At 47.1% G+C, this 8,945-nt stretch overlaps 2 protein-coding genes across 2 annotated transcripts; both read left to right on the forward strand.

The window, feature by feature from the left end:
• Nucleotides 1–220: 220 nt before the first annotated feature.
• LOC142504418 (uncharacterized) lies at nucleotides 221–2,702 on the forward strand. Its single transcript, XM_075617290.1, has 4 exons — nucleotides 221–355; nucleotides 494–808; nucleotides 921–1,526; nucleotides 1,644–2,702. Exons 1-4 carry the CDS (start codon nucleotides 221–223, stop codon nucleotides 2,700–2,702), a joined length of 2,115 nt encoding a protein of 704 aa, XP_075473405.1.
• Nucleotides 2,703–3,090: 388 nt separating this feature from the next.
• On the forward strand, nucleotides 3,091–3,423 carry LOC142504419 (uncharacterized). The gene has a single exon (XM_075617291.1). The coding sequence runs from the start codon at nucleotides 3,091–3,093 to the stop codon at nucleotides 3,421–3,423; it is 333 nt and encodes a 110-aa protein (XP_075473406.1).
• The last annotated feature ends 5,522 nt before the right edge of the window (nucleotides 3,424–8,945 follow it).

Consider the following 8,945-nt stretch of genomic DNA (forward strand, 5'->3'; position numbering starts at 1 on the left):
GACAACATTCATCGTGGTGGACACCCCATCAGCGTACAATGGAATTCTGGGGCGACCAGCCCTAAAGGATTTCAGAGCAGTAGCGTCCACATATCATCAGAAGCTGAAGTTTCCTGTGGGTAAGGGGGTTGGAATCCTGTGCGGAGACCAGAAAGTTGCAAGTCGGTGTTATGAAGAAATAATAAAATAAGAGGGAAAGAGGGCACGTGTGGAGGTTAATATGATCAGAAGGGGAAGGAGCGGGTTGCCCGTGGGGTGGAGGGAGGTTCAGGAGGTGATGGATGAAGAGCCGGAGGTCATAGTGCTGGGACCCGAAAAGAAGATGCTCAGAATAGCCCCTGACCTTGACCCAAGGGTTAGGGAGGAACTCATTACTTGCTTACAGGCCAATCTCAGCGTGTACGCTTGGTCAGCTCAAGAGCTCACCGGGACGATCCCGGGTGTGGCGGAGCATCGGTTGAACATCTTGCCGAATGTTCGCCCGATAAAATAGAAGAAAAGACACTTTGGACCTGAGAAAGATAAGGTTATACGAAAAGAGGTAGGTGAATTGCTTGAGGCTGGGCACATTCGGGAAGTGCAATTTCCTGCTTGGCTATCGAATGTCGTCCTAGTCCCAAAGAGTTCAGGGAAGTGGAGGATGTGTGTGGACTTTAGAGACCTCAACAAGGAATGTCCTAAAGATTGTTATCCTTTGTCCCGGATAGACCAGTTGGTAGACTCCACAGCTGGACATCAATATCTGTGCATGTTGGATGCTTATCAGGGGTACCACCAAATCCCCCTATCTGTGGAAGACCAAGATAAAGTGAGTTTCATCACCTCTGAAGGAACTTTTCTGTTACGTGGTCATGTCCTTCGGACTCAAAAATGCCGGAGCCACGTATCAACGATTGATGGATAGATTCTTTTTTGAGCAGGTGGGAAGTAATGTCGAAGTGTACTTGGACGACATCATGGTAAAGTCAAAGGATTCAACCCAGCTCATACCTGATTTAGTGGAGACCTTTTCCAGTCTCAGATCCTATGGGCTGAAGTTGAACCCTCAGAAGTATATCTTTGGGGTGAGAAGTGCGAAGTTTCTAGGTTATATGGTGACGGAGAGAGGGATTGGGGCTAACCCTGAGAAGGTCCGAGATATCCAAGAGATGGTTTCTCCCCAAGGACCCAGAGATGTGCAAAAGTTGACAGGGAAGATTGCTGTGCTGGCAAGGTTTATCTCGAGGTCTGCTCACAGAAGCTTACCGTTCTTCCGGACATTGCATAAGACGAAAAAATTTGAATGGGATTCGGACTGCGAGAAAGCTTTTAGAGAGTTGAAGAAGTACCTTGCTGAGCTACCTGTCCTGGCCAAACCGGCAGCATGTGAGCCTTTGTGGGTATATTTATCTGCCACCGAGGGAGCCGTGAGTTCGGTCCTTGTCAAGCTGGAGGGATCAACTCAACAGCCAGTTTATTATGTTTCACATGCACTCAAGGGGGCAGAGATAAGGTACTCAGGGTTGGAAAAATTGGCTCTGGCCTTAGTGATGACAACGAGACATTTGAGACCCTTTTTCCTATCTCATCCAATTATGGTGCTTATCAACAGTGCATTGGGGAAGATCTTAACTCATTCAGACATGTCTGGCCGTTTGGTTTAGTGGACTACTGAGTTGGGAGAATATGACATCCAGTATGAGCCGAGAACAGAAATTAAAGCGCAAGCCTTAGCCGATTTTCTGGCTGAGACTGTGCATCAGGAGAATGAAGATCCTTGGAAAGTATATGAGGATGGTTCCGCGTCGAAGGATGGCAATGGGATGGGAGTAGTACTGATTTTGCCAGCTGGGGAAGATGTGAAGTTAACGGTAAGGTTGGACTTTCGAGCATCCAACAATGAGGCAAAGTATGAGGCTGTGCTGGTAGGACTTCGAGCAGCCAGAAACGTGGGAAACTCACAGGTGGTAGCACAACAGATGAAGGGAATATATGATGTGAAAGATGAAAAACTTATTGAGTATGCTCAAGATATAGACAGAGTCAGAGAGAAATTCACAGAGATTACGTTCAAACAGATTCTCAGGAAAAAAAATGAAAAGGCGGACACTCTAGCCAAAATGGCTAGAGCGATGAGAAGTTGGAAGACTAGGGATGTGGTATTCCAAGTCGAACTCACACCTCACACGAGTTCACCTACTGTGGAACAAGAAAAAGAGGATTGGAGGACAGTCATGATCAGTTACTTAAATGATGGAAAGCTTCCTGAGGACGTTAGGGAAGCTCGTAAGTTAAAGATAAAGTGTGCGCGCTATATGATTGTCGGAGAAATGTTGTATCGAAGGTCTTTCGCAGGGCCGCTGCTTCGATGCTTGAGTTATCAAGAGGCTGATTATGTGCTCCGAGAAGTTCACGAGGGATGTTGTAGAAATCATTTGGAGGCTTATGTGTTGGCTAGGAAGGTGATGCTTGCCGGTTACTGTTGGCCTTCAGTGCTGCATAACGCCCAAAAACTGGTGATGTCCTGTGATAGTTGTCAATGTCACGCTCGTTTGCGTCACCAGCCAGCTGCGCTGATGAAGACTATCATATCCGCCTGTCCTTTTGATCAGTGGGAAATTGATATTGTGGGGCCTTTCCCAATAGCTCCCGCACAGAAAAAGTTTCTATTAGTAGCAATTGATTATTTTAAAGAAACAGGTGGAAGCAGAGCCTTTGGCTAGAATCATCGAGAATGACGTCCTAAAGTTCTTGTGGAAGAGTATAGTATTCAGATACGGGGTGCGTAGGAGACTGATATCCGGTAATGGAAGACAGTCCCAAGGGGCTAAGATCCAAGCTTGGTGTAAAGAAATGAAGATCCAACAAGTCTTCACCTTTGTAGCTTACCGGCAAAGTAATGGGCAGGTGGAGGTGACTAATCGGACACTGCTGCATGGTCTAAAAGTTCGACTTGGCCATGCTAAAGGAAATTAGGTAGATGAACTACTAAGTGTCTTACGGACATACCAAACCACTCCGAGAGAAGGAACCAAAGAAACTTCTTTCAGTTTGGTCTACGGTAATGAAGCAGTAATCCCGGCTAAGATTGGGTTGGAATCGGCCAGAGTAATGTTTTATGATGAAGATAATGCGACGAGACAGGCAACTGACCTTGATCTTTTGGAAGAAAAGAGGGAGTCTGCAAGCATTCACATGGAAGCTTATAAAAATCGAATTGCACAGTCTTATAATCGAAGGGTCATTCAGAGAAGCTTCCAAGTAGGCAATTTGGTCCTGAGAAAGGTGCAAGAAGAGCAGAGAGGAAAGTTGGACTCAAAGTGGGAGGGCCCCTTCAAAATAATCGAGAGGCTGAGCTCTGGAGCCTATTACTTGGAGGATGCGCAAGGCAAGACTTTGAAGAGGCCCTGGAATGCTTATCACCTTAGGAAGTATTATTCTTGATTCTATCGTTGATATATTTCAGTTTTTGAATTTTCTCATGTAATCAGTTGGAATTCAATAAAATCAGTTTCTTCATTTCAATTCATGAATGTTGTTGTATTGTGATGATAATAAAAATTAAATTTTCCCATTAAGACATCGTCTAGTAGAGGAGCAGAGTGCAGGAGAAAAATTAAATTTTCCTACTAAAGCATCGCCTAGTAGAGGAGCATAGTGCAAGAGAAAAAGTAAATTTTCCTACTAAGGCGTCGCCTAGTAGATGAACATAGGGCAAGAGAAAAATTAAATTTTCCTACTAAGATATCGCCTGGTAGAGGAGAAGGATACAGGAGAAAAATTAAATTTTCCTACTAAGGCATCGCCTTGTAGAGGAGCAGAGTGCAGGGAAAAAATTAAATTTTCCTGCTAAAGGTCTCGCCTAGCAGAGGAGTTAGGAATGGAGGAGTGGAACCCTTATAGCCTTCTTGCAGAGAGTTACGAGATGGAGATGTGGAGTTTTTATTATCAAAGTTGCAGCTAATAATGGAGAAGTTGTGAAGAGATCGAAAATCATATATTACCTGCTTAAGGTATGCCTAGTAGAAGAGAAAGAAAGGCAGAGATTTTATTTGCCCTAGTGGTTTAATAATATCAGAGATAAACTCAGAAGAAAAAGTAAATTCAAATTCAAAATATTCAATGTTGCATAAAGCGAGTTTCATATATGCCAAAAGTGCGCAAAAGAAAATAATCAAATATAAGCGTCACAAAATCCATAATGGCATAGTAGTACGGAAAGTAAAGCAGTGCAGTAAGTAACAAATATAGCCCAAGAGCATACATCATCTGCATAAGGGAGAAAATAACATAAGTAAAAGAGCATGGTCTAGAGGTCAGGAGGGAGACTCGCTAAGTCCTCAAGGTTGATGAAGTCAGTGGGAGCACCGGCCGGAGGGTAGCCTTGAGCCTTGAAGAGGTCGACTGCCCCCTCAAAACCCACCTCCAAGTAGTGAAAAGCTCTCGAGCCACAAATCATGACGAATTCTTCTGATTTGAGAAAGTCTTCTTTGAAGGAGGAGGCTTCGGCAGCATGTTGTGCCTTGGCGTCTTTAAGTTCAGATCGGGACTTCTTTAACTCATCCTTCAGCTTCTGGATCTCTTTATCTTGGTCCTTTGTCAGTCGCTGGAACTCCTGTTTCTCCTTCAGAAGATCCCCACATCGAGCTTGAGACTCTGAAAGCTCCTTAGCATGTGTCGCTTTCGCCTCGTCTATGGTCGCCTGGAGTTGTTCACGAAGAACCTCACCTTCATGTAAGTCGCGACGGGCACGGGGCCTGATAAGGTCGGCGCGCTCAGCCAACTCCCCGAGATACTGAGTGCCCTGAATCAAGAAGACTAAAGTAAGAGAACGAGAGAAATATCAAACCTATATCGAATATCAAGTTAAAGTTGAAATGAGACATATACATCAGTAATATTGTTGCATGTCCGGCGGGATAAATCAGACCATCCCAATGAACTCAAGAAAGATGCGTTTGTGGAGGAGGGGAGCTGAAATAACAGCTTCTGAGCTATGTGAGTAGGGCCCCGGCCCATGATACCTGACTCCGGGGTATACAGAGGGTGTATCGTTGGCCCAGCAGGGTGCTCATAATCTGATCCAGACGCCTATGTGGACGAGGTGATGGAGATCTCGGATATATTGCGCTTCCTTGCCTGTTGGACTGACGGGCCAGGATCAGTAGACGTCTTCTCATTACCAGATGGGGTATGGGACTCAGCCTGAGGAGGTGGCGAGGAGGCTCGCCCCTAGGTGGAGGAGGATGAGCCTGTCTTCCTCTTCTTCGCAGTGGTAGACAAGCCAACAGATTTCGTCGCAGTGGTAGAGCACGTTCCCTTCATCCCTGTCTTGATTGCTGGGGTAACTGACTTCTGGGGTACTGATGATGAACCCTCAGTCTTCTTCTTTGCAAGTTCACGGAGGAATAGGGCGTTCATGACTCTAGTACTTGCAAACAAGAACAATGAACAAGATGAGAATATTATCAAGGAACGTAATAAGCAAAAGAACAACAAGAAACATGAAAAAAATGAGAATATCTACCAGCATTCTACTTCAGCTTAATTTTTGCTACACTTAACCCGGCATGGCACATGAGATCCTCTGTTAAGAGTTGGGGAACAGTAAAGCATCGATTTCCTAACACTCTCATTATGTGTAGATATTCCTTATCTTTCTTGTAACCCTTCGAAAGCTTAGGTTTTGTGAAGGTAGGGTACCAATCCGTGAAACAAGTCAATTCTTTAGGGGGTTGAATAAAGAAGAAATATTTTTTCCAGTCCTTCACATGACTGGGGGTCCCGTCAAAAAGTTTATGGCTGGATCGGGAGGTCACATAGAAAGGTCCTTCTTTCGACTTGGATAAGACCAGGAAATAAGAGAACGTGGTGCAATTTAAAGGAAGGTCTAAGGCCCGGAATAACATGACAAAACAACATATCGAACGGAATGCATTAGGAGTGAGTAAACCTAGATGCACCTGGTAGTAATTGCTCAAATCTTGAAGGAAGTCACATAAGGGAAAATGGAGGCCGGCATCAAAATGGTGTTGAAAGAAAGTATATCAGCCCTTGGGAGCTAGATAGGATCGGTCCGAGGAGGTAGGAATGATGATCTGATGAGAAGAAGGAAAATGACACATAGTCCTAAGTTTTGACTCGCTATTAGGAGGGATATGGGACGACAAGTGACCCTACCATAAGTTATCTGCGTTCGATATGTTCATCTGTCTGGGTCACATGACAGACTTCCTTACCAGGGCGGCTATGGGTGATGACTTATTCCTCATGAGAATCAAGGGTAAATTCAAGAACTCCTAAGGAAGTCCTACTATCACTAGACCCGCTAGATCTCTCAGAACCACTCGAATAACTAGACTCGGAAGTGGAAGAAGACATAAGTGTTCAGGATAATCAAATAGACAAGGGAGAAAACTGACCCGGATGAGACGTGAAAATAAATACTCAAGGGATGTGCACAAGGGCGCGCTGGCGCGAGCAAGGCGAAGGCGCGCGGCAGTGGCAAGGGCGCGCGGCGAAGCAGGGCGAGGGTGTCTCTGGGCGAAAGGCGGCGCTACTAGTTGAGGAGAGGAGAGACAGGTAGGGGACGAGCGTGTGCGAGAGGCCGGGCGAGTGTGTGAAGACGGGGGCGCTCGAGCGTGCGCGCGGGGATAGGCGGCACACCAGGCGAACGTGATGCGCACTAGGGTGAGCGCTCGTGCGGGGCGAGGGCGCGCCGGGCCAGCCTATGATGACGGGGGCAAGGCGCTTGGGCGTGCGCACATGGATAGCGCGCTTGAGCGACCGGGCGAGCGCGCAGGGGCGAGACGCTGGGCGAGGGGCTGAGCTGGCGCTGGGGCGAGCAGGCGATCGAGCGAGCGTGATGCGCGATGGGGCAAGCGCTTGTGCGAGGCGAGGGCGCACCGGGGGAGCATGTGATAATGGGGGCTAGGCGCTCGGGCATGCGTTCAGGGACAGCGCGCTGAAGCGACCGGGCGAGCGTGTAGAGGCGAGACGCTGGGCGAGGGGCTCGGCTGATGCAGGGGCGAGCAGGTGATCCGGCGAGCGTGATGCGCGATGGGGCGAGAGCTCGTGCAGGGAGAGGGCGCGCCGGGCGAGCGTGTGATGACGGGGGTGAGGCGCTCGGGCATGCAGGGGGATAGCGTGCTGGAGCGATCGAGGGAGCGTGCAGGGACGAAACGTTGGGCGAGGGGCGAGCAGGCGATCGAGCGAGCCTGCAGCCGCAGGGGCGAGGGCTCGACTGGCGCTGGGGCGAGCAGGCGACCGTGCAGTGATAGGGGCGAGTGCTCGGATGGAGAGGGGGCAAGCGGATGCGTGCGGAGGCTGTGCGTGCTGGCTGTGCGTGCTTGGCGAGGCGAGGCAAGGCGTTTTGTGTACAAGGGGCGAGGACGAGGGGCGAGGGGCGAGGCGCTGGGCGCGAGGGGTGAGGGGCAAGGAAGGCCGAGGGGCCGTGTGTGCGAGGGCGAGAAACTGTGTGAGAGATGCGATGTGTGTGCGAGGACGAGGAATTGTGAGGGAGAAATGAGAATGAAGTGAGGAAAAAACCTATATTTATTGGGGTATCCCAGATCAAACCTTTCCTTTCACAGCAGGATTACAATTTGATTTCCTTCCAAATTTGTGGAGACTGATGTGCGGCAAGAAGAAAATGCACGATCTCACCCTTGCGAATGATTGTTTCTGAAGATCTTTTGGGGACGTTGCCCCCAAACCCCCGCGACCTGACCGGGCAGGTCGATCCCCATAATTTTCGCAGCGGTAAATATCGTTCGTTAACGACAAACCAAATAAATTTTTCTAACACGGTATGCCCTCGTCGTCGATAAATAGAGGACAACCCAATTAATCGAACTTTGAACCTACGATTCAGTTCGACTCGGGAGGGGAAGACTGGTGATACCCCATGGATGGGCCCACTACCCCCGGCCCATCCCTAGCCCAAATGGAAGACAGGTCCATCAAGGACCCAGATATTCTCCTATAAATATCAGGTTTGAGCGTATGATAATGCATTCACTATATTGTTTTTCAGCAGCACCCTTAGCTGCTCTCCACTTTTATCCTCGGTCTCTGACTTGAGCGTCCGAGGGGCTACGCCATGACACCCTCCTGGCCCCCCTTCTAACAGTCATGTTCGTGATTTCAGACTCGAGACAATTCTTACACCTGCGTCTGGGCTAGTGACACTTGTTGAAATCGGACCCTAAATTTCTCGTGAGTATCACACCCAGTCATCATGCTGTTGTTCTTGTTTAATATGTTAAAACCCTTATTCTTCGAACTTGTTTTTTTCAAGAAACTGTTCATTTTTCATCTCTTTGCAAGATGTGCTTTGCATGGAATGTCAGTGGATGTGAGAAGAAGTTGAATCAATGTGATTGAATTTTATCTGGTATAATTTTCCATTTCTTTATATTGCTCTGTTGTTTGCTGCGATATAATATCTCGAGTTTTAATTGATTCTTCATCGATTAATAGAGTGTTAGAGTGAAATGGGGTTTATTTTTTGGGATTGGCGTGTTGAGTTGGGAGGAAAAAATTAGATTGTTGATGATATGCACTTGGAAATCCTTGAGTTATCTAAGTTTTTTTTAAATGAATTTCTTACATATATAAAGTCGAGGCATTGTGAAATTGTCGACCAACTGGATCGGGATCGAGATCAATGATTTTGAATCTAACCAACTTAACTTGGGAAATGAGGGTTGTTTCCGGCACAAGCACGCACTAATCAATCAAGAGAGTTTGTCAATCTCGATAGAAAACAAGAGTACTGATTGAGAGTGAGTGTAGGCCCAATTACTTCAGAACAGTAAATTCTCAATGCCGTTTGCACTTTAAATTTATTGCTTGAAAGTGAATTTTTGTTTGTTATTCATTAGGAAATATTGCACCGAAGCAACCGAATCAGGGAGTCGAATCTTGTTTGAAGAGGGATTAATTAGCATAAACGAAAACTTCAA

The sequence above is a fragment of the Primulina tabacum genome, chromosome 9 (genome assembly GCF_025594145.1).
Source record: "Primulina tabacum isolate GXHZ01 chromosome 9, ASM2559414v2, whole genome shotgun sequence".
NCBI lineage: Eukaryota > Viridiplantae > Streptophyta > Magnoliopsida > Lamiales > Gesneriaceae > Primulina > Primulina tabacum.

Excerpts from the sequence above, each read along its gene's own strand:
- LOC142504418 (XM_075617290.1), top strand. The coding sequence starts at position 221 with ATGATCAGAAGGGGAAGGAGCGGGTTGCCCGTGGGGTGGAGGGAGGTT. Across the intron at positions 809-920 it reads CTGTGGAAGACCAAGATAAA|GTGGGAAGTAATGTCGAAGT; the intron begins GTGAGTTTCATC and ends TTTTTTGAGCAG. Across the intron at positions 1,527-1,643 it reads AAAAATTGGCTCTGGCCTTA|TGGACTACTGAGTTGGGAGA; the intron begins GTGATGACAACG and ends CGTTTGGTTTAG.
- LOC142504419 (XM_075617291.1), top strand. The coding sequence starts at position 3,091 with ATGTTTTATGATGAAGATAATGCGACGAGACAGGCAACTGACCTTGAT.